Source organism: Sphaeramia orbicularis, chromosome 3 (genome assembly GCF_902148855.1).
Source record: "Sphaeramia orbicularis chromosome 3, fSphaOr1.1, whole genome shotgun sequence".
Classification (NCBI taxonomy): domain Eukaryota; kingdom Metazoa; phylum Chordata; class Actinopteri; order Kurtiformes; family Apogonidae; genus Sphaeramia; species Sphaeramia orbicularis.
This window is the reverse complement of record NC_043959.1, coordinates 28,909,854-28,936,140: the sequence shown is the minus strand read 5'-3', so window position 1 is coordinate 28,936,140 and position 26,287 is coordinate 28,909,854. Positions and strand designations below refer to the sequence as shown.

At 36.8% G+C, this 26,287-nt stretch overlaps 1 protein-coding gene across 1 annotated transcript in view; it reads left to right on the top strand.

Moving 5' to 3' along the window:
- Positions 1 to 26,287, top strand: part of pkp3b (plakophilin 3b) — a 64,993-nt gene continuing 38,706 nt past the window's right edge. The window contains exons 1-2 of the mRNA XM_030163629.1: positions 1 to 326; positions 25,794 to 25,882. Coding sequence (XP_030019489.1) covers positions 122 to 326; positions 25,794 to 25,882 — 294 coding nt within the window. The 5' untranslated portion in view covers positions 1 to 121. The remainder of the gene's footprint in view (positions 327 to 25,793; positions 25,883 to 26,287) is intronic.

The window sequence follows — 26,287 nt, the reverse complement described above, 5'->3', positions numbered from 1 at the left end:
TCCCAGTCGGAGACACACGGACCCAGGCACCGGATAAACCTCGCCCGCCCCAGGACGCACCGCTTCCCAGACTTTGTTGTAGTTTGAGCCCGGACCCGGTTGTGTTTGTGCCGCTGTGAGGATGAGTGTGGCGGTGGCGGAGGGTTGTTTTCTGTCCGCCCTGCAGCCCAACTCCTCCTGCACCGCATATGTGGTTCCCTCGGACGGCCCGTCTCCGGACCCGGTGGCCAAGGCCAGGAGGGTCCGGGAGCAGGTCCGGATGCGTTTGGCTGAGAAGAAGTCCTCCTCCCTGCCCCGACTGGACGACTCCATGCTGGGTTCAGTAGGTGAGCAACATACAGGGTGTCTAAAAGCTTCAGCTGGTGCGTAATAATCTGGTTTAAGGCAAGAATTTACGCAGAACTGGTCCGAATGATCCACAGGTGCGCACGCATTTGGTGCGTCTTTGTGCGTCTTCTACAGCTTTCAGTAGAAGCGTTTAAAGTGTACTAATAACATTTGCATCGTCTAGATTTCTTTCAAATAACTGAAAACCAAAAATAATCTACTGATCTAAAATGTTTAACAACTTTGCAACCATTAATCCTATAATTACATGTAAATATTTCAGGTAATATGCAGTTTCTTAGTTTTTCAGGAGCATCAGATATGACCCATTTGGACTTTTAGACACTCCATAGTAACATGGAAACACTCATCTTCTGTAACTTGATGCACCACTAAAACTCATGTAGTTTTGATAAATGACAGTGGGTGTAGACGCTTGTTTTGTTAAGGTAATGGTATATTCTGCAGATATAGTCACTTTTTCTTCACTTTTTTTTTTTTGTTTTACATAATAACATTTGGAATAACCTTTATGAATATCCTTCTGATCAGGAAATTAAATATAGGAAAATACCTGATTTTTACTTAAAAATGTAAAATGTTGAGGATAATGTTATAAAAAATGGCGATAAATCACATGTAGAGGCAAATTCATATGCAAGTCACCTCATAGATAGATAGATAGATAGATCTTCTTGGGTCTTTAAGGGTTAAACACTTATGGGGACTTTTACAAACAAGCTCCACTTCCCCATCTTATAAGTCATTAAATCTGAGAGTTCAGGTTGGTTTTAGGATTAGAAATTAGGATTTAGTTTAGTTGAAGGCCATATTAGTCGTGTTGCATTTATGTTAAGTTTCCAGTAAATGAATGTAAGTCAGTGTATCGTCCCCTGAAGGTACTGAAATGGAGTTGAAGTGTATCTGTGTGTGATGTGCTCATGTGTGCACAAGCTGATAGTCCATTACATGTTGTTTTCCAGTTGATAAACTCTGCAGGTTCAAGCACTTACTATCAGACTTCTGGACAAACACTATATTATCAGTAATTGGCTTCCTATAAACCACATTTTAACACCACGTTTCTCACTGTTTTAAAGTTTGCTTCTGGTTTTAACACTTCAGTTGAATTTATAATAAGAGAACGGAGGTTGGACTTAATTGTTTGTTGAAGTGAAGAAATGGTTGCCGGTAGAATCGAAGGTTAAAGCTGCGTTGGTTAAAGATTTGGCCGCTTGGAGGCAGTGAATTCAGCTTTAAATGACTCAAGTGCAAGCTGTAGACCGCCTTCAGCAAAAATGCAAAGTTGTAATTCCTTGGGGGTTTTAATGTATGAAAATTAGGAATCAAATATCCACATCAGTATTTAGGGGAATATCTGCTTTTTTTTTTTTTTTTTTTTTTTTGCAATTTATTCACTTTTTTATGACTTGTTTAATGCAGAGCAGTGACAGGAACAAGGAGTTTATTAGAAGGGTTTTGTTGAAATTATCTGACAGCTGTGGCAATGATGTAAACGGAGTAGAAAGTTAGGGTGTAACACTAAAAGAATGAGTTAGAAAATGATAAAAAGCCCTCTGGACTTGAACTGTAGGGAATTACTGCAGCTTTAACATATGTATGTTTCAGTGAATAACAGAACTGTGTGCCAGAAATGTACTAATAAACATTTATCACTGGTTTTTCAATAAGTGGAAGTCAAAAACTATGCTGTGGTTATGGCAAACCACTGTAAATCATATAATAGTACCAAGAACATCCTCATAGTACACTGAATTTATGCATCATACATGAGGAAAAATATAAAGTATCCTCATCTTATGACATGAAGTTCTTACATCTATTTTTGCTGGGTCTTCTTGTAACTTTGACAGTCATTTACCAAACAACTTGTTGAACATTAACAGCTCGACATGACATGGTGACCAAATCATGGAGAGAACAGCAGGTATCAGGCAATATTTAATCAGTTTTTTGTCAGTTGTAACCATGACCACATTTGTTGTCATGTTTCTGCGCTTACCTAATGTAACTGTACGCTGAGTGAACACAGAGGGGCTTCGTATTGACAGACTCAAAACATGAGCCGGAAAAAAGCCCTCAGGCAGTTCCCGTCACTTATGTCCAGATGAATCCTGAAGGAATCAATCATGTGTTTCGTGGGACACAGAGCAGCGTAGAAAACCCACCTTTGTGTGACCTGCAGATCAGGGTTGGAAATGTTTTTAGCACCAGAAGAAATACAGGAAGTGACATGTTTTGCCATTTTAACTGCTGCTCAATAACGATGATTATATCTAAGATGAAAATCACTGAAAGTTATGCATGTGTTTAGTCAGAAAAAAAGCAAACATTCCGTCTGTATTTTCTAACTTAATATAAAACATTACATGTAGCGTAAATATTCTCATATCAAGAGTGATGTTTCTGCACGTTACCTGTGAGATAATTAAATGTTTATTTTTGTTATTGTTTCATACAGTAGTTTGTTCCGTAAACCAAAATGTTAGGGTTATCGTTATTATATCAGATGATCCCATTATTATTTCTTTCAATTTAAATGAGGGATTATGGTTTTGAATGAAATTTGAAGCAACAGGATAGTAACTTGAGATGGTAAACTTCTTTATGGTTGGCACATGACGAAGGGTACGTTCACACTGCAAACAAATGTGGCCCAAATCGGATTTTTTTTTTTTTTCATATGTGACCTGTATCCGATCTGTTAAAGTTTTTTCCAGACCAAGTACGAGTACAAGTACTTGCATTTGAGTACTTGCCGATACCGAGTACCGACACGAGTACTTAATAATCCCATTCCAGTTGTTAGTTCCTTTTGTAAATGTGCTTTATTGTCGTTGTCATTAGTCTGACTGGAACAAAGTGCTGCTACTGACATTTAATGTGTTGGAATGAGCGTTTCTCAATTAATCTACCAGGGGGCGCCGCTCTGAATTAATCATACTGGACAAATACCATGAAGAAGAGTAAAGTTTTTTGAGAAGAAGAAGAAGAAAGTCAGTAATAACAAACATGGAGACGACAGAGGTAACACTACTGTGATACTAATATTGCTGCGTTTTCGTTGGTAAGGTTTAAAAGCGAAGCTTCAGCAGGAAGAGAAAAGACAAATGAGTGATAAGTTTAGTCTTCACTTCCGCTGATGGTGGTCCGCACCACTCAGTACTCCCGCTGGTATTCTCATTCTGGGTACGCATCTGCCAGCACCTGGTAAACGGATGGAATGTACGCAGAGGACGGACAGAACGCTGCGTCCGTATCTGTCTGTCTTTAACGTTACTTGCAGTCAGCGTTACTTTTATCACTGTCATTTATTTTGAAAAATCTCCACACTCTTCACACGCCCCACACATTATTCCACCGCCGCGTACCTGCTGCACTGAACTGTGAATGTCACACGGCCGTAAGTGGTATCGGTGCATTTGTATCGGATGTCTTTTACGAGAATGAGTACACACACTGAGTATCGGAGCTGATGCCGATACTTGTGCATCCCTAAACAGCACAAATCTGATTTTTTTCAAATTCGACCCAGGCCACTTTCATATGTGGTCCTAAATCCAATACGTATCTGATATTTTGCAATGCGACTTCAGTCTGAACGACCAGGTTGCATTTATCTACCTTTACGTCATTGAAATACGACAAATGTCACAGTTCTGCATCCCAGGAGGAGGAGCGGTGGGAAAAATATATTTACTTCCATAAACACAGTGCGTGCCTGTGTGGTCATGCATTACATCAGGACCTCTTTTGCGCATACGAGTCACTTCAGGGTCGCATTCAGTTCATACTCAAAACTGATGAAAGTCGCATTTATTGTGTAATATGAATGAGCACACAAAAAATCGGATTTCACCCAAAAATCTGAATTGTGCATTAAGATCTGCTGTCTGAACGTAGCCTTAATGCTCAATTCTGATTTTTTTGCTGAAATCAGATTTTTTTTGCGTAGTTGTTCTCATTATACAGCAATTCAAATGTGTCAGCAGTCTACGGTCCTGAAGTGACCCATATACGCATATGCAGCACACTGTGTTTATGGACGTAAATATGGATCTTGCCATGTTCCCCCTTCTCCACTGCAGAATTGTGACGTCTGATCCGTTCAGACTGAAGTCACATTGCAAAACATCAGATATGTGTCTGATTTAGGACCATATATGAAAGTGTCTAATTTCTGCTGTTCATACTGTCATTAAAAAAAGTCAGATAAGGGCCACAAATGAGCAAAAGAGTCCGATTTGGATGACTTTTGACTGTAGTGTGAATGTAGACAATGACTTGCCATAGATTTCAGAAAAATTGCCATCAAACAGGCAGAGCAATTGTAATGCTAAAATGTTTTTTTCAGTTTTAAAATATGCATGAGTGAAAGTAAGTGGAAGAGCAAAACACTGAAACATTTTCAACTGTTTTGTCTGACAATGTAAACATAATAAATCCTGAAGACAAAGGAAAAATTAATGTTGTGATAAATATTGGCAGCAATATATAATATATGATATCATCTTTACTCTTACCACTCGTTATGTTGTCCAGCCATAGTTTGTACATATATGTTTTCAACTTAATAGCCATATGTAATGTCCATGAGCGCACATACATTATATTAGATTTTTATATTGGAACATATGTTGAGGATTTGGCAGAGTGTGGTTATACAAGACTGTGAGGCCCCTATACTCTAAGACAAACAATCATACTGGTTTCTGTATTTAATTTATTATTGTTTATTGAATCTTCCATACATTCAGTGATTTAAATTGTCAGCATCTTAATTTGATTTTACGTAGAAGTTTCACTCCTTGAATTAATTCCACAACCTAAGCTTCACACCCAGTATAGGACAATTTTAGAGAAATCTGCTTTCCATGACAGACAATTCCATCAAAATCTCAACACAAACCAGATGTGTTACGTTACGCAACCAAGACTACACGCAGGAAACAGATGATGTCAAATCCTGAAACCAAATTCCACTCAAACATGACGTTGCCTTTGCCGTTCTCCATCATGTCCAGCAGTGAGTACACTCTGGAGTGCTGGGTTAACTATAGCCCTGATAAAATGTGCCACAGGCAGTGACGCAGCGGTGGAAGCTGTAACGTGTCGGTGTTGAATGTAAGCGTGCAGTAGGGCGGGGGCTTTTATTGTTGTGTTCAGAGGGGCTGATATCAGCAGACTGCAGTGGCCAGAACATTAAGTCATTTCAGCGTATTCCTGGATGATTACTGGGACACTTCCAGTTGGTGTTTTCTGATGGTAAATGACAGAAATATGATGGAATGGAATAGAATAGAATAGAATAGAATAGAATAGAATAGAACAGAATAGAATAGAATAGAATAGGTCTTTATTGTCACTAGTCGCTTTTCCATTGACCCTCAAATTGCGCAAATATAACTTTCACCTAAAAATGTATAAATTTTTAGGTGCACATTTTTACCTATTGGAAAAACCACAATTTCGGCAGAAGTCTCATTTTTCAATTAAAAGTTTTTGCGCTGGCAAAAGGTGGTTTTTCAGGCATAGCGCAAATGGTATATCGCGCAAAACTGCAATGGAAAGACCTTTTTTCGCAACTAGAGTCAGGTGAATTAAGAAAACGGATGTTGACGTACGTTACAAACAAGTGAAGAAAAAGAAGAAACGTACGTGTGGACACACCAGGAAATCCGATCATTTTTTTAAATTTAGTACAAGATAGAAGGGTTATATATAATAATAATAATAATAATAATGAATATATTTGTAAATCAACACCATATTTACATTCGTCGCCATGTTTATGGAATGACTTCTCGTGTCATCTCGCAATAATAAATAAACAAGTCATCGCATTTGAGATTTAATGGAAAAACCGACGTTACGCACTTCTGTTTTTCGACATTTAGTAAATATCGGTAAAGTTTTGCGCAGATGTCCAATGGAAAAGCGACTACTGTCACAGGAACAGTGAAAATATGTTTAGCAGCAAAAAAGACTGTAGAAAAATATCACTCAAAAAACTAAAGAAAATGTAGGCATGTGCAAATCCTCCAGAATAAAATAATAAATACACATATGCAACTAAAGTACTACTAGAACTACTGAAATATACAAAAGCTAACGCTATACTATAGCTGAGAGAACAACGAATAAGGGTACATACAGGTAACCCCTGTGATCTGTGTCTATTTGTTTTTTGTTTATTTGCTTGTTTTAATGATGCCTATGTCATCATTATGTGTAGTTTTAATTTTTTTTTAATTTATAGCGAACTACTGATGTACTAATATTGGCTGTTTTGTGTCTTGTTTCTGTCACCTGCCCAGGGACTGCAGATGAAAAGTAGTTATTTTTACTAATTCTGGCATATTTACGTGGGTGTATTTTTTTGTACAGCAATATTCATAAATGTGCATAGTCCCTATTAAATAAACTAATAAAATAAATAAAAAATAATATAGGATATATACAAGGTAGATTAACCCATGAAGATCCAGTGTTACTTTTGTGGCAGTTCCCATATAGATTTTTCTCTATTTTTAACATTTCTTCAGAGATTTATCACCATTTATTAAATTATTACACTGTGTACTTTGCATTTTTACATGAAAATCGGGTATTTTCCAATATTTAATTTAGTGATCATGTAGATGTTCGCAAAAGTTCAGATTAAAGTTGAGGGTTATATCAAAAACAGAGAAAACCGAATAAAAAGAGACTGTTTCAGTAAAATGTAACATTAATTGAACATATACCAAGCGTCTTCATCCACTGTCATTGATCCAACTTCATGGGTTTTACTGGTGAATCAATGTTGTTGAAGATGACGGTGTTTCCACATTCACTACGGAGCCTCTGGACGTCCAAATAGGTCATATCTGATGACCATGAAAAGATGACAAACTGTATTTTACACCAATTATTTACATGTATTGATAGGATTAGTGGATCAACAGGTATTAAACAGTTTATATCAGTAAATTAGATTTGGTCTCCGGTGGATGTTTGGGTCTTTATGGGTTAAGAAAAAACAAGGTGCATGTGTTGTGGCTATTGCACTGTCCATTACACTGGGGGTGGTGGTTGTTCAGTCAGTGGGAGGGGGCACATTTAACAGCTTGTGGGTAAAAACTATGCTGGAGTCTGTTAAATGTATGACCCATATAAAAAATTCCAGGAGCTGCTCATGTGTGTATTGTCCACTTCTGATAACCCACCTACCTGCTTTGTCTATTATGGGAACCTACAGTGTTATTTCCTGGTCATTTCCCATTTTTTTTTTTTTTTTTTTTTTTTTTTACCTTCTATGGAAACTTGCATTTACTGTATGATATCACAGGTTCCACTGAGCATGTGTTGAGTTATTCATGTCGGTGTAGCTGCTCATCTACGCTTGGTTGCAGCTGGTTGGCAGGGGGATCCCCTCCACTCAGCGTTATGTGGAAAATGATGCATCTCTGTGAGCTGCCATGTCGGACTTGAATTGGAACAGGATGTGTATTGATCCGTCATAAATAACAGCAAACAACAAAAGAATGTCAAGATACTTCATCCTAGAACATTCCATAGAGCATGTTTTAAGCATTAACTCCTCTGTAACCCATGGTGATTGTGTAGAACCACACGCCTTGGAAATGTCTTTGACAAACTGGCATTGTTTCAAAACTGCCAACGGATTATCTACTACTTATAAGAGAATGAGTCCTACATCCCATAAATAGAAGCAGAAACAGGGGTCTTAAACTATTACAACAGTAGCAAATGGAAACACATAGAACAGTTAGGATGGGCCATGAAAGTAATGATACACATAGAAAAATGTTGCAATGAATATGATTATCATCATAACTTGGGGTGTGTATCAGCAAGAATCTGGCGATACGATACAAATCACAATACCTGGATTAGAGCCCAACTGATATGGGATTTTTGGTGCCGATGCCGATATTGGGAGCTCAAAAAACCCGATATCCGATATATATTGTCCGATAAATGAAATAAGAACACAGATATACAGGGTGTCCCATAAGTCTCCATACATAGGAAAAATAAACGTTTCTTGACATAAACCATTTTTATTTATATAATATGCTCTATATGACTGCCATTTTGTCGGGAAAACATTTCAATGCGTGTCCTCCACTGCTGAAGAACTATAAAAAAGAAATATAAAGAAATACATGTTAGAACCATATGTATTATGTCTCCTATGTATGGAGACTTATGGGACACCCTGTAGATGCACATGATGTGATAGTCTTATATTAGATAATTTTGGACCTATGAATTAACAGTTGCATCTTTGTTTATCTTACAAAGATAATTTACACAACTTTAAAATGCTGTATAATAGTCTATGTTAGACTAGTTGTGATCTGTGGGTCACAAATAGTCTAGTAGGTATTTGAATAAATACCTAAACACATCAAGGCAGTCACAAAATCAGCCTACTGTCACCTTAAGAAAATCTGAAGGATAAAAGATCTGATGTCTCAGCAGGACCTGGAAAAACTAGTCCATGCGTTCATCTTCAGTCAGCTTGAGTATTGTAACAGTGTCTTCACAGGTCTACCTAAAAAATCCATTAGACAGCTGCAGCTCATTCAGAACTCTGCTGCTAGAGTCCTCACTAAGACCAGAAAAGTGGACCACATTAGTTCAACTCTGAGGTCCTTCCACTGGCTACCTGTTCGTCAGAGGATAGACTTTAAAGTTCTGTTGCTGGTCTATAAAGCTCTGAATGGTTTAGGACCAAAATACATCAGTGACCTCCTGACCCAGTATGAACCCACCAGACCCCTTAGGTCAGGGGTGTCAAACTCATTTTCTTTCAGGGGCCACATTCAGCCCAATTTGATCTCCCGTGGGCCACACCAGTAAAATAATAGCATAATAACATATAAATAATGACAATTCCAATTTTTTTTTTTTAATGCAAAAAATAACATTAAATTATGAAAACATTTACATTTTACAAACTATCCAAAAAAAAAAGATGTGAATAACGTGAAAAAACAGAAAATTCTGAAGCAAAATAAGAAAAATTTGATCAGTATTCTGCCTCAACTCATGATATCTACATGTGCATTACAGATCAGATCTACCAAGACACAAAACAGGCAGAATATTGTTAAAATTGCACTTATTTTTCTTCAGACATTTCAGGTTGTTCATATTTGTTCAGATTATTGACATTTTATTATTAAAGGATATCAGAATTTGATGTTCTTTGCAGTAAATCAAAGAGAAAAAAATTGGTGTTGCCATTATTTATAGGCATGATGTCATTACTTTTTTTTTTTTACATTAAAACCAAGAAGAAAATTTGGAGTCATTATTTCTTGGTTATTATGCTATTATTTTCAAGTTTGATGCCCTTGACTGTTCATATCTTCTTCACTTTGCAAAGCCATCCCGCGGGCCGGATTGGAACCTTTGGCGGGCCGGTTTTGGGCCCCGGGCCTTATGTTTGACACCTGTGCCTCAGGTCATCTGGATCCGGTCTGTTGTCAGTTCCCAGACATGGGGAAGCTGCATTCAGCTTCTATGCTCCACATGTCTGGAACAAATTCCCAGAAAACCTCAGATCAGCTGAAACACTCAGTTTATTTAAATCCAGGTTAAAGACCCACCTGTTCTCAGTTGCATTTGAATAGAGTTTTTATTCTTTTAAACTTAAAGTTTTTACCTGTTTTATCTGCTTATCTGTTTCATCTATTTATCTGATTGTGTTTTGTTTTGTTTGTTTGTTTGTTTTTCTCATGCCTATACTTTTTATTGCTTCTGCTGTAATGCTTTTAATGTTTTAAGTAAAGCACTTTGAATTGTCTTGAACATGAAATGTGCTATGTAAATGAACTTGCCTTGCCTAAAAATATCAGTACGGTACTTTTAAATATTGATATAGTGTTGCGAAATGAAATATTGCAATATATCACAGAACTGATACTTTCATACACCCCTAATCAAGACAGTTTCTTTTGTTTTTAGGATTTGTTTTATTAACATTTTTAGCTAAAACTCACATTGTACTCAGCAAAAAACCCAAAAATCCAATGAACAAAAACCTACATCTTGTCATTTTTGTCTTGTTTTTCCATTTACATCTCATCTATATAGAACTTTTAAACTAGTTACTTTTTTCCTTTTTTATCTTTTGTGTTTCTGTCTTGTTGCATCTGTTACCTTTTATCATCAAGTCACATCTTTTCCATCATTTGCATTAAATTTTTTCCTCATGTATTTTTTCTTTTGCCATCTTTTCCATCATTTCCATTATGTTGCCTCTTTTATGTTGTTTTCAAGTTTTTTGATTTCATGATTTATGCTGCTTTGGCCTTGTTGCAACTTTCCACTATGTTGTACCCTTTACATTACTTTCAACTTTTTGTATTTTCTGACATTATCTCCGTCATGTTGTAGCTTTGGCGTAGATTTCACTTTTTTTCTTTAATTTAACAGTTTTCATCTTGTTTCATCTCTTTCTATGTTTTTATGTTAAACCTTACATTTTATGTCATTTCCGTCTTATTGTTGGATCTTTTCAATGCTTTTCCAAATAACTACAACACACACAAAGAACTATCTCGCTTGTTCAACTTTCATTTCAAATAATAACCGGCTATTCATCATGATAATTGCAGATATCCGCTGAAATATATTTGTCTCAGGATCATTATCGTTCATATCACCCAGGCCTAACGTTGATCATGATGTCTCAAGACGGGTCATCCTGGGACGCTGCAGTAATTATTTTGGCCTGTTCAACAGCTGTCATCTCTCATCTGTCTCATACCGACCCTCTATTAGTGCTTTCAATAGGAATGAACAGGAGAGGAAGGAGAGACCCCTCCTTACTACTGTTCCTCCTCCTTCTGTCTGATAAGAGAACAGGACTTCAGTGTTTGACCCACGAGGGAGTCAGGATGTTTTCTGAAAGCTGAATGTCGGCTTGTGAGAGATCTTGTGTCGTTTGTAAAATAACTCGCTTCGTGCTTCCTTTGCCAACACATTCCTTGTTAGTAGTCCCATTTCCAAATATGCAACATCTTACATAAATATCAGGGTGTTGATAAAATGGTTAACTGACATGTTTGATGTTAGCTGTACTGAAGGTGATTTGTAGTAATTCTTCTGAAGTATCCTTTAAAGGAGTGATATTTAGATTTTTTAAATGGAATTGTGCATTTTCAAACGTTTCCCTGTGCTCTACATAAACTGTAAATGCTATGCTTGGGTCTGAATTCTTTGTTAATTAAACTCCACAGGTCCATCTTCAACACTATTTTTGAGTAACGACACGAAAATGGTTGTTTTGAGTGCTGGCCCTTTAAATGCACATGACCCCACCCCCTTCTGGGTTGTTGACTGTGTGCTCTGTCCCGTTCAACCACTTGTGTTGGTTTATAAAACCAACAACTGAACATTTTAGGTAATCGGCTCAAATTTTGGACATATTTTCAGTATGGACTAGGGCTGCTCGATTATAGGAAAAAAAAAAAATCACAATTATTTTAACAATAATTGAAATCACGATTATTAAAAACGATTATTTGTTAACCTTAAAGTTGTTTACTTTTTTCTTGCAAAATAATGTAAAATATACTCTTTAAACATAAATAAAGCTTTTAACCACTAAAACAAAGTATGTTCACTTTTGTACGAAACAAAAAAATCTTTGAATGCAAATAAGTATACTGTAAATTCAAGTGTTTCCTTTTGTAAATAAATAGTGCACTGTAATTAAACTGCTATAGACTTGCCATAGAACTGTAGCAATAAAAAAAACTCACGTAAAGTGCAAATTATAAATTCAAGTATGTTCAATGTAGTATGAAACATAATAAATTCAGTGGCGTGCCGTGAGGTTTCAGTTCAGGCCTTCTGTATACATCAGCCATCTAGAATACGTACGTTAGGGTTATAGGAGTTGCAGCGTAAAGAGATTCGGAGACTGAAGATTGCATTGCGGACGAAGTTGTAAACGGAGTTGTTTTTATGTGTTTTAGTTTTTCATAAGATTACAATAAAGGTGGCGGTGGTTCAACTTTAGATGGTTCAAAGGTTTGTTGTGTTACCGGTCAGTGCGGACACAACTACGAAACACTTTTTGCACGTGATGTGTTTTTGCTCTCTGTCTTCTTCATCAAACCCAAAGTGATTCCATACAATTGAATTTGACTTGCCTTTTTTGTTTACCAAGCTCTTCTGCTGTGATTCTCTTGCCGTTTTTCCAGACCGCTGGTACAACTGTCCTCTTGGGGTGGACCTGCCGGCTAGCAGGCAGCAGTAGCTTAGAGGGGGGCGGGGCAGAGCAGCTCATGGGAGCTTGCGTGCGCGTGAATTAAAACAACTCAAAATTAATAATCGTTTTTTCTCGATCACATAATTTTTGTAATCGTTGCGTGTAATAATCGAAATCGTAATCGAATTTTGATTAATTGCACAGCCCTAGTATGGACTACAACTGCTGCTGCTGACAAATAATTATGGCGTACTCGGAGTAATGTTCATCAGAAGTCTTGACCTTATATGTGCAAATGTTGTGATGTAACTAGTTACAAAACGTAACAAATTAAGAAGGAATTGAAACGAGTTGAAGAAATCCACTCAATTTTTGCCAAAATGAATATAAAAATAGCTTTGCAGCACCTGGAGGGTTCAAATTCAAAGTTTATGAACTATTAGGGTCCAAATACACAAATAAATGAAATAAATGACTAATAAAAGTAGGTTTAATAAATTTTGACCCCTTTCATCAGGGTGGATTGTAACTCAAGTGCTGTATTTAAATACCAACTCAAGGTACATTTTACTGTGTTACTTTCCTGATATTGTCAAGTCTGTCCTTTACAATGAAAATCTGTGTTTATTTGAGATTATTTACAATACTTTTTCTCTGCCACGGTGAGATTAGTAACAAAAACAAAACAATCTGTGCACTAACCCCTCACTACTTCACTCTAAACCTCATGTATTATTATGTGCAATATTTGCTGCTTCTGGAAAATGACAATCTTTTTTACTACTGATTAACTTTACTGTGTGTGTGTGTGTGTGTGTGTGTGTGTTTTCATCAATGAAACAGTTTTTTTTTTTTTTTTTGTCTGTTTACTACCTTCACACCTCAGTTCAGCATACATGATTTTGAGAGGACAGTGATGCTACAAACGTATAGCCATAGCATTGCTGTAGATACAGCTAGCAGTATATTATACTTAGGTCATGTCCACACGAAACTGCATCTTTTCCTATCCGATCTTTTTTTTGTCATTGTCAAAAAAGTGCTCCGTAAACACTGAGTCGTTTTAGGAAATATCTATGTCCACATGAAACCACTGAAATGATGTAGTACAAATGCCTGTCCTGTATGTGGTGGTGTAATGTTCTTGCAAAAAAACGGAGAAGATGACGTGGAGCATGCGCATAAAGCTTGCTTGGTTCTACTGCGTCTGATCCAATATTTCCTCCAGGTTGCCCTTCTCCGCAGTAGATCCAAGAGGAGGGTGAAAGGTTAGAGAGGTGGGGCTATGACATCATCATTTTAGAAAAATTGCGGTTTGGTTGTACAGGCAAAGACGTGAAACCGGCATTTTCAAATTTATCCACTCTGGGACCTGGTTTCAAAAAGTTGCAGTTTGAATATGCGGATGAACATGTGAATATAAAGCTTGAGACTGTTACTTAAACACAACCTGTGATTAAGAATAAAGTTGTCTTCTGAAAGGGGGGTGGCAGGTTAAAAAAAGAAAAAAAAAAGTTGAGGTTTCAGTGACTGAAAACACTGGTTTTCATGTGGACGAAAGGCCTATCCAATACAAAACTTTTGCGGATACGACCGAAGCCGTCTTCATGTGGACAGGGCCTTAGACAAACTTTACTGATCCACAAGGGGAATTACTTGGTCACAATAGCTCAGTTGCATACAAAAACACTCTTGAAAAAAACACTAGCAAAAAAGGAAAGTAAGTGTGAAGAGATGAGAGCAATAAATATACTAATAAAGGAGAAAAAAAATACAAGCTTTGCATTTGTACAAACAGGAAAATGGAAGTAAATATGCACTATATACATACAGGTGTTAAAATGAGTCAAACAAATGCACTGGTAATGGCATTCTACTGCGAACTGAATAGTTGGATACTATAAGCACATTAAGGAGATAATCGTTAAGTGTTGGAGACGTGTAAGTTTTCTTCTTGTATTTGTAGGTTTGGTTTGTGTGTGTGCACGGCATTAGGGCTCAGGTTAGGGGTGTGTCACTGTGGGTGTGTCATCAGTGGTTATTTGTAATTGCACTCACCTGTTCTCCTGGGCTGGCCTTTTGAACATGGCGTGGCATGAGCGTCAGGAGTGAAATTTTCTGTTGACTGCTATGCTACACTAGGCAACAGTATATTATTTTGCCTTTATTATCTTTGCATGAACGCCTGTAACTAATTGGAGCTTCTGAATTGTGAAATAGAAATAAAGGTGTTAAACAGTTTCAGAAGCGAGGGTGGAGTTTGGTGTGCGCTCATGGTTTTCTCCCATGTTTAGTCCACCGTGGCTGATTTTTTTTTTTTTTTTTTTTTGTGGTTCCTGATTCACCTCAATATTATGTATTTTTCCCCTAAAGTTCTGAATGTGGAACATAAACCTGTAGCAGACGATTTTCACATTGAGCAGCAACTACTACTTACATAAGATAAGATATGCCTTTATTAGTCCCACAAGGGGAAATTCCAGAAACATAAAGATTACATAAAGGATCCAAAACATATTCTGTTTTGTGTATCATTTGAAGTGGAAAATGGCAGAGGTTTGGTATAAATTATTGAAGTTCACACACTGAATTCAGCGTACACTGGATGTAGTCCCTCCTGGTTGAAAAAGGAAACAGATGGAGAGGGCTGGACAAAATAATGCAAACTTGGACGGAAATGATTTCAGCCACAGGAGGTCTGTAACGGCTATTAGACTGACTTTGAACACTGATATTTGATGTTTAAAAAAAATATGCCAAAAGACAAATATCACGTCCTGGTTAATAACCCCTTAAGCTCAGTGAACACCACCTTGTGTGGCACATTCCTTTCCAATGGTCTCTTCACAGCATGTTATCAGAGTCTATTTTTGACAGGTCCCCACCTCAGCCTCTGTGGAGTTGGTTGGGTGTTTGTCCCAGACCATAAAAACTCACAGGGCTCATATCGTGTTTGAGATTTGATAGCAGTAAAAAAGGTGTTTTTAAAAGAAATAATCTGATTTTACTTTCCTGGAACCTCAGATAAAATACAACTGACTATAAACCAGTTATTAAACCAGTTATAACCTTAAATGTGTTTAACCTTAAAGGGGTCATATTTTGCTAAACCCACTTTTATTAGTCTTTGGTTCATTTATTTGTGTATTTGGACCCTAATAGTTCATAAAGTTTGAATTTGAACCCTCCAGGTGCTGCAAAGCTATCTTTATATTCATTTTGGAAAAATCAAGTGGATTTCTACAAACCATGTTAATTCCTGCTTAATTTGTTACATCTATAACTAGTTACATTTGCGCATATAAGGTCACGACTTCCGACAAACATTTCTCTGAGTACAACATAATTGTTTGTCAGCAGCAGCGGTTGTAGTCCATACTGAAGATATGTCCAAACTTCAAGCAGATTATCTAAAATGTTCAGTTGTTGAGTGTACTGACAAACACAAGTGGCTAAACAGGACAGAGTAGCACAGCCAACAACCTGGAGGGGGTGGAGCATGAAGTGGCTCATTTGCATTTAAAGGGCCAGTGCTCAAAATGACCTTTCTGGTGTCATGCCTCAGAAATAGGGTTGATGGACCTGTGGAATTTAATTAATGAAGAACTAAGACCCAAGCATAGGATTTCCAGTTTATGTAGTCCACAGGGAGGTGTTTGAAAATGCATAATTCCATTTAAAAAAAAAAAAAAAAAAAGCAAAATATCTTTTTTTAATGGTCAAAGGAAATCTTTTTTTCATTATTTGATCAAAATGGACCAACTGTGTGAAACCTGTAATTGATGTGAATTGAATATATCGGTTATGTGAAATCATTTTACATGATATACATTTCTGTTAAGATTAGTGTAAACATACACACCTTAACCCTTTCATGCACAGTGGTCACTCCAGTGGACAGTTCTTCTCCAGCTGTTCTCTTGTATAGTCATGGATTTTGTTGTTTGTTTTGTTGTTTGTGGACACTTATGCACCATCCCATACACTGACATTCATACTATTACTGTAACTTTGCTGCTCTTGATGAACCTGATCTAGAGTAACATGTTTAAGTGTAAATCAAGTGCTTGTTATTGTTATAAGGCTGTAATTAACAGTTTGGGGGGGGGGGGGGGTTAAGTTTTTTTTTTAATTTTATTATTATTTTTTTTAAATTAATGTAGAAATGATAAGTTACTACTCAAAAATCACCAAATTCACCCAAAAATTACCCTAAAACCAACTAAAAATGACTCAAAAACCACCTATAAATCACCCCAAAATGACCCCAAACCATCTAAAAATTACTCAAAAAAACACCTAAAAACCACCCAAAAATTACCCAAAAAACACCTAAAAACCATGTAAACACCACCTAAAAATCATGCAATAAACCACCTAAAAATCACCCCAAAAATGACCCAAAAACCACCTAAAAATCACTCCAAAATGACCCCAAAACCACCTAAAATTAGTCAAAACCCCCTTTTTTTTGGGCATATTATCTCCATGAAGTGAGTACTGACTGGTATTGGCATGTTCAGATGTGAGAAAACTTCAGATTAGTAGCATTAAAAATGTCTGCTGAAGGTTCATATTGTCTTCCACATATACAGGGTGTCCCATAAGTCTCCATACATAGGAGACATAATACATTCCATACATACATGGTTCTAACATGTATTTCTTTATATTTCTTCTTTATAGTTCTTCAGCAGTGGAGGACACGCATTGAAATGTGTTCCCGACAAAATGGCAGTCATATAGAGCATATTGTATAAATAAAAATGGTTTATGTCAAGAAACGTTTATTTTTCCTATGTATGGAGACTTATGGGACACCCTGTAATTTTTGTAGATAATTCATTTATCAGACAAACTAGTAAAGCAGGTAAACAAACAACTACCCCTGTCTGAGAAATGAATTACCTAGAATAAGCATTCAAAATGTTTTTATTTCATAGTTTTCACACGGTATGTCAGTAAATACACGTTTCTTTGCTTCAACAATGAAATGCATGGTATCCAGCTGAGTGAAGATTTTTGCAACTCCATGAAAAAAAGGTTTATAAGAAAATTTTCTTTAGGCATGTTTTTTTTTCATGCCTAAAGACGAATAAAAACACTCAGGAAAAAAATCCTGATTAAGGTTCTCATAATTCATGCATGAAAGGGTTAGTGTGTCTTATCTTGTTAATGAAGAAATGGAGCAAGGCCTGTCCTCCCGCCCACTTTATTTGTTCTATATTCACTAAAAAACTTGAATTAGCAACACACTCTTCATTCACATTTGAGATGTGGACATTGAATTGTACCCGAAAGGGAAGTTCTGTATAATCTGCTTTTCTGAATAAACAAAGGATGAAAAAAAAAGCAAAATATCACTCCTTTAAGTTTTTCTACCTACTAGAGGTTACGAAAATGAGAAAGTTTCAAAGGTTATTAAAACATCTACCTGATTGTGAAAAAAGACACAGACTTCCAATAAAGTGAGATAAGAGGCAGAGGGCTTGTGGACAGACGTAGGTGAGGAATGTATGACAAGGTCACAAGTTCATTTCAACATAATGGGGTCAGTTCTGCTTCTACACTTGAAAGTCCAGTGAGTCAGAGATTTAGTGCAGAAATGTAACTTAATATGATACCCATATTTATGAATAATGGTCCTATCATTAGTGCATTTGTGGTGTTGGAATTGTTGTGTTTTTGTTACCCCCAGACTGAGCTATTAATATCTACAAAAGCAGGGGTCACTTCAATGGAGTCCATATGTTTCTTTGTCATGTTTCTACAGAAGCTCAGAATGGACTTCCTTTTTCTCTCTTTCTTTTTTTTTGTTTTCTTTACATTGTTCAGTGGGTAAGATCCAGCATTAAGACGCATTACCGTCATTCATCACCTACTGTGTTTTGGTGTATGCTCCTCACATCACAGCTTCTAACAAAGGCCTTTCACATTTTTCTTTCTGCTTCATATACTTGGAATCTGTAGCTTTAACAATAACCATTAAAGGTATGCTTTAGGTCATGAGATCAGGAGATGGAAACAGACCATAATGTATGTAATGTTTGGTTGATTTCCCTTTGGTATGATTTCCAGTTTGTGCATATATTAGCAAAACTTTCTATTTCTCTAAAAGATGCAACATAGTGGAAGTGTTTAATTCTGAATAGAACTCACCTGTGCTTGTTGCTTATTTAGCTTGATTAATCATTTTTTTGTATATTAAAGGAAATGATTGGATGTGAAATCAAGAAAAACATCATATTAGACAGGAGAATAATGGCTGTGCAGTGGTTAGTTCAAGGTCAAGTTTATTTATATAGCACAGTTAAAACAATGTAAAGTGCTGTAAAAATCTGCAGATATAAATGCAAGATGTGCTATAACTAGTAAAATAAGAATAAATACAAAATGCACTGAAACTGATAAAAAAAAAAGGATACACAGTAATAGGATAAGAGGCATCTAAAACACATTTTAGTCTAGGGCTGCACAGTATTGGAAAAAACTGACATTGCGATTCTTTTTTTTTTTTTTAAACCCTACGATATACATTGCGATATGAAAAAATACTCAGGAGAATATAATAGCTGTATGGCGCCGACGTAAATGGTCAAACAAATTAGTTGTGTTTCCTGTTGTGGCAACAGGTGCTAGACACTGTCGACACAGAACATGTTTCAATATTGTAACCGAAATAATTCCTTTGTAATAACAATAATAATAATAATAATAATAATACATTGGTTTTATATAGCGCTTTTCTAAGTACTCAAAGACGCTTTACAATAAACAACCAAGGGACAAAACATACATCCAACGGGTAAACAGATACGAAGTTAATACTAAATGGTAATCAAAGAACAAAAACAGTGTATGTGGGATGCTGTTTATATTATGGTTAAAGAAAGAGTGCAACATAATTGTCTATGACTATCCTGATCACTATCTGTTTACATCTGTAAATTATATTGTCTTTCATCTATATATGTGTATTTCATTTTATTAGTGGTTTTTGTATTTTGAGATCCAGGTTGGGTTGGTATGGGGGTCACCATTGGCTCAAGGGGGGTGGGGTTTATACTATGTGTGTCACAAAGTCTTATAAAGTGTGATTTTTTTTTTTTTTTTTTTTTCTTTTTTTTGTATTGTAGTTCTGGAGATGTACAATGAAAATAAATACAAAATTGATCTAAATAAATAAATAAATATGTATGTATATATGTATGTGTATGTATATATATATATATATATATATATATATATATATATATATATATATATATATATATATATATATATATATATAATATACGTATATATATAATATACGTATATTGTAGCTGAAATAATTCCAGACAACTGACATTGCTTTTCTTTTTGGCACCAAATCTTTGTTTTTGGGGATTTTTCTCTTGTTCGTTGCTCAATGTTGTTACCAGCGACTCACTCCAGGGGTGTGGTCTGCTTCAGCAAACTGATTTAAAACAATTGTGATTGGTGGATCGCTGTGCGCAGTGTGTGTCAGGTACCCAGGTTGAAATTAGATGAGAACATGTTGAGTTCATTTGCCTCCTACATTGCAGAACCTGCGATGTGACTATTGCGCACATGTACATTGCGATGACGATGCTCAAACGATATATTGTGCAGCTCTACTTCAGTCACACACTTAATACTGTCACCTTACAGCAAGAACATCCTGGGTTAGAGCTTCCTCCAACCAGCTAGTGACATCCACTTTAACAGATTAACTGGTCAATTTAATCGCCCATAGGTGTGAATAGTTGTTCGTCTGTATATGTCAGCGCTGTGATGAATTGGCGACATATGCAGGATGTGTCCCGCCTTCACCTAATGGTAGCTGAGATGGGCTCTGACATCCCCATGACCCTCACGAGGATTAAAGGGTTCAGAAAATGACTGAATAGACAGTAGACAGGGTTTTGACCAAATAGAGCAGTGTTTGAATGGAAGACAAGCTTCTCTCAAAAGAACCTGACCGTTCTGCACTGATATTTTCATTTTTCTATGATGGAAAAGTGAAACCTGAACCGACTTTAATAAATTAGCAGATGTTGTCTTGCTTGAAAAATTAAGGTTTTCCAGATTTTTGTTTTTCCAGGTCAAAATGTTCTTGTGACGCAGACGGCAGATGGTTTAACTCCCTGCATATTCATCATAAAATACATTTGCACTCGCAGTAAAGTTTTTTTTAGCACAGCTGTGCAACATTTATGCATTGCATTTTCTGAGATATCTTTAGCCTAAAGATTAGCAAAATTTGTCACAGTAATGTTTGTTTCGTCCTTCATTTTGTATTGTTTGGGTGTAATAACTTTGGATGCTGGGTATTTCTTAGATTTTGAAAAGGTGCAGCTCTTATTGTTGAACAAAAGCTGGAGCCTCAATACAGAAGAAAGGTTTGGGTTGTTGAGAAAGGCTTGGCTTGGATAATATGACCCCGTAATGGCTCCTGGTAAATGAACGAAGCTGTTCTAAGACATAAGTCACTGCTGCCTGGTTTTGCCGAAGCCACAGAGAAACAGCCTCATCTTGGGAGACAGGCTTAATTATAGTCGTAAAAGTCTGAGAGGAGTTGATTGAAAACACACTGTATGTTTAGATAGAAACATTCCCATACTTGAGATTCTTCACGGCCTGAAAACATGCTTTTATTCTGAACTGTACTTTTAATAAATTCGCTGTATGTCTTCGCTTGCTTCGTATGTCGCCCTCCATGCAGCGTTCGAAGCCTCCAGACAACAGAACATGTGATTTACAGGCCCCCAAGTAGGGCAGAGAATGCATCAGACACTATGATATAGAGGTCTGGATGTTTGCAAGGCCGTGGGTTCAAGGAAGGAGGGTTTCAACAGACCCACGGCTGCAGATCCTCCCACACCCCTGGATCTTGACCAGAACAGATAGCTAGTTCATCTGCTGTTAGTGTTATCTTTAAAGAACTTTTCCCACATCAGTCTTGAATCATGGAAGTATGAAAGACAAAAATGGCTGAATTCGCTTAGTGTTTGTTTTTTTCTCCCAGCAGCATCATTTTGTTACACAGAAAGCATCTGTCGTCACAGCTACTGGTACTGATGTTAACCAGATGAGTAAGACAGTGCAGGGAACTGAAGGACACACCGAAGATAACATCTCCATGAACCATGAGTCTGCAGTGTGTATTAGTGGGGGAAGATAAATCCATAGCGACATGTTCATTAGTGGTGAAATTTAGCTTTTAAAAAAAAACAAAACATACATTATCCCTTTATAGGGGACTCATAAAAATACTCTGAAATTCAAAATTTCTAACTTAGTGTGTTATTGGAGGACATAAAAAGAATTTATTATACTTAATAAATTTAAACGCAATAGTTTTGTTTTTGCTCCCATTTTTCATGAGCTGAACTGAAAGATCTAAGACTTTTTCTATGTACACAATAGGCCTATTTCTTTCATATATTGTTCACAAATCTGTCTAAATCTGTATTAGTGAGCACTTCTCCTTTGCCAAGATAATCCATTAACCTCATAGATGTGGCATATCAAGATGCTGATTAGACAGCATGAGTACTGCACAGGTGTGCCTTAGGCTGGACACAGTAACATAGAATAACATACATACATACATACATAGAAAAATCTGAGATCTTTGAGTCAGCTCATGAAAAATGGGAGCAAAAACAATTCAGTGTACTTTTGTGAAATGTTTGAAAAATTTTTATTATGTAGAAAATCAAGGTCAGTGAACTTACCATACTTTGTTCCTTAGCTGTAAGTGGCAAAAAAAAATCCAAGAACTAGTATATTTTTAAAAAGATACAAGAAAAACACATGTAAGGTGAAAAGAAGATCACTTTTAGAACATTAGACCAACATAAGTGCTGATCCAGACCCCTGTCCACATCCACATTCTCCCTTTAAACATCATTCCTTACATTAGTACCATTACTTCATGGTACCTAACAAAGCAGGTACACTCACTGTTCATGCAGAGGTGGACCTTACAGACCCTGTAGACCACATTGGACCTGAGATTGTTGACTCACTGTAACTGTTTCTGTCACTGTCTTGTAATGTATGCAGAAATGACCAAAAATAGTCACTTGCCCAATAAGGGGTTAAGCATTGTTACTTGAGTACAGTAGACCCTCACAGTATGAGTTTAATTAATGCCATGACCGATCTCATTTTGCGACTTACTCATTTTACAAAATCAGTTGATATATAATAAGTCTTCCAGCCCACCAAAACCACCCTAAAATAATTTTTAGGGGTTTTAAAACACAAAAACTGCCGTTAGAGAGAAAATAACTATTAAAACATGATAATGCAAAAGAAATAAACTGGTTTTGTTAAGTTATTCACCTTTAAATATGAGATGATCTGTGTGTGAGGAAGACGATGAAGTGGGGAGGAGGAGGAATATTGTTTTGAAGGTGAATCGCAATCAAGAAACCTCAACAAAACCAGAAACAGACTGATGATCAATATGCTTGTCTCATCTGCTCTGTTGTGCAGCTGATTTGTATAGCAGTGATCCAGGGTATTATTGTTGCTCGTGTTTAGGTGTTTCAACAAGAAGCTCTCCGAAGCTCTGAACTTTGACCTCAACAGCCCAACATCTTCCAAGTCTGGACCTGTCGCTGGTCTTAGATAAGCAGCCGACCCTCTCACTGTGTCAGTTGGTCATCACCATTATGGTTCTGGATTCCATTTTTTAACAATAGATGCTAGATTGATTTATTTATTAATCATTACTCTTATTATGAATGTGATGGAGGTACAAATGTAGGGCATTCCTTTGATACTGAAACCTGTCTTGAAGATCTTTAAAGACTGATTTACAGACTTTTTAGTGTTTGGTAAGTCAACAGTAGCTCAGCGCCGACGTCTCCGTTCAGTACCGTATCAGTACGATGACGGATCCCAGTTAATGTGCACTGAATTACTGGATATGTGCTGTATACATATACTACGGTGGTCCTGTATGGGCATACCTTCCATGACCTTTGACCTTGTGATGCTTATGTTCAGGCATGCAGCCAGGCCAGCTCCCCTCCCAGCAGCGTCTCCTCCCTCCCTCCTTCCTTCCGTAGTACTCCACTCAGTGTGGAAGCCCCCACCCCGTTAGTCTTTCTCCACTGAGCTGATTACAGTTTACTTGTATAATATCTTGCATACATTTTTTTTTTCTCCCACAGTTCTGTTAAATAGACTAAACACTAATATTTGGTCGACACAATATCGAGAGTGCAAATCTAAGACGAGAGAAAAAAAATAAGCTAAACTTAAAATAAGAACAAGGACATTTGCAATAAATAACATTTAAAGAAATAACAGGATTAGTTAAATAAATTAAAACAGAAGAACATGTATAGTTGTACAAATAGTTCAACAGTAATGTCACAACATTAATATTACTAAAATATCTGATAAATTATTCAGGGATCTCTGGAATATACTTGGAGAAAGAGCATCAGGTGGCTGATTTGTACAGAAGCATCGGAAAAATAGTAATTGAGCAGTTCCATGTTAAGATTTGTAATGCTTCTCATAATGTGATAGTGCTCATTTTTAAATTTTTCTAACATAGCAGTGATGCACTTCTGTACAGAAATGCAACTATATAAAATGCATAGGCTATAACAGCGGTTCCCAACCTTTTTTGGTTCGTGACCCCATTTAAACATCATACATTTCTGGCGACCCCAGTCATTTAAAACGGAGACTTTTTTTTTTTTGCTAACATTTATTTGTTTTTGATCATGTAATAGTTTGCTGTACTATGTTGCAAATAAAGGTTAATTTTAGATGACATTTAATCTATATAATGTATATTATTCTGGACGGAGGCAGAAAAGCCAGGTGTAGATTACTGCACAAAGTGAGAATTTTATTTTCCGTGGTCAGGATATGTACAGTCAGTCCAGCTTGGATTTCCAAGGCTGACAATTAATACTGAACAAACAAGAACTCAAACTATGAATTATGAAAGAGCTGCAGCATCTGAAACTGACCACAATGAACATTTGAAAGATGAACAGTACCACAGTGCTTCAGTTTCAGCTTCACAGTTTGTCATGTCTTTTATGGATTGTGGTTGTTTCTCTCAACTCACCAAATAATATATTTTTTATTAGTAATTTTTATTTTTATCAATTACTAGAAATTTCAGGCGACCCCATTTGAATTCCAGGTGACCCCAAGGCTGAAAAACACAGCTGTGGCTCAGTTGGTTGAGCGGGTCGTCCAATGACCAAAGGGTCAGCGGTTCAAATCCCGGCTCCGACTGTCCACATGTCGAAGTGTCCTTGGGCAAGAACCCTAAATTGCTCCCAGTAGGGTCTGGCAGCACCTTGCATGGCAGCAGCCACCCGCTGGTGTATGAGTGTGTGTGTGAATGGGTGAATGTGAGGATTTGTAAAGCACTTTGGGCACCATGAAGGTGTAGAAAATGCGCTATATAAGTTCAGTCCATTTACCATTTACCAAACACGGGGCTATAGGGTTAACATTAGCTGGTGAGCAACCATAGCTTATCAGTTCATTCACATTGAGGGGAATTTGATAAGAGAAAACACTTGTGACTTGAGAAAATATAATGTTATGTTATTACACATGAACCATAATAGACACTCTTTACAAAAGAAAAACATAGTTATTTAATATGGAATCATGTTTCTTCACCAGTAAAACAGATCACGTTCATTATTTGAAATCCATTGCATGTTTTATTTTGCAAAGCATGAATCAGTCATTTCACATGTGTGTCTTATGTACGGAAGGGGTAGCAACAATGCTTTTTTAAAGAATGACTGGAGTGACTTGTTTAGCTGGAACCTGGCATTAAACTGGATACATCTACGTTAACCAAAACACTACAAAGAATGTAATGTAAATAGTAATTTTATCCAAATCTATGAGTGTGTAGTTGGGACTTCACATTGTTTTGGTTTGTCGTGGTGAAAAGTAATGAAATGGAGGCAGAAGAACAGATTGGCAACTGAAATAGGCAGGTTTATTCCAAGAGATTACTTCCTATGAGCCACAGTACTCAACTCACTGAACAATGCAACAGTAGCACTATGTTTGATTGATTTTCCAGAAACCTATGACACCTTTCTCCTTAGGATTTGTCCTCTTTATCATAATGTCCTGTATTTATTTGTGTTTTAGTTTGTCTCCTCTGCTAATGTTTCATATCTCTCTCTTTGTTCAGATTACAGTTTTCCTGGACCAAAGAGCTTCACCCACACCCATGGCTTCAGTTCCAGATCTATGATACACACGCCCACCCGGGTCTTGGCTGTGAGTCCTGCTTGCATTACACTATCAAAGACCTGTGGACGAGTCACATCTCTGGCGGTCGGTCGTGATATTTACATGCCGTGTATTTAGCTTTGTCCGTCAGACTTTACTGTGGTCTCGGAACCAGACAGTTGAGGCACTGATTGATGTTTTTTCTGTTGAGTTTACTTTTGCAGCCTTTTGCAGATACAGTACAAAGGTTGCCTGGTTTGGAGATGGTAGAAACTAACCAAACAGTACATTTCAGTTTGTCTGTAATAGACCAGGGAAGGCATATATGGACAACAAGTATGACAAGATTTTTTTTTACCATCTATTATTTTACAAATCCTGCTTTAAACACAGTTGTGGAACAAGTATTCAGATCCTTTACTTGAGTAAAAATACTCCATGAAAAGTGAAAGT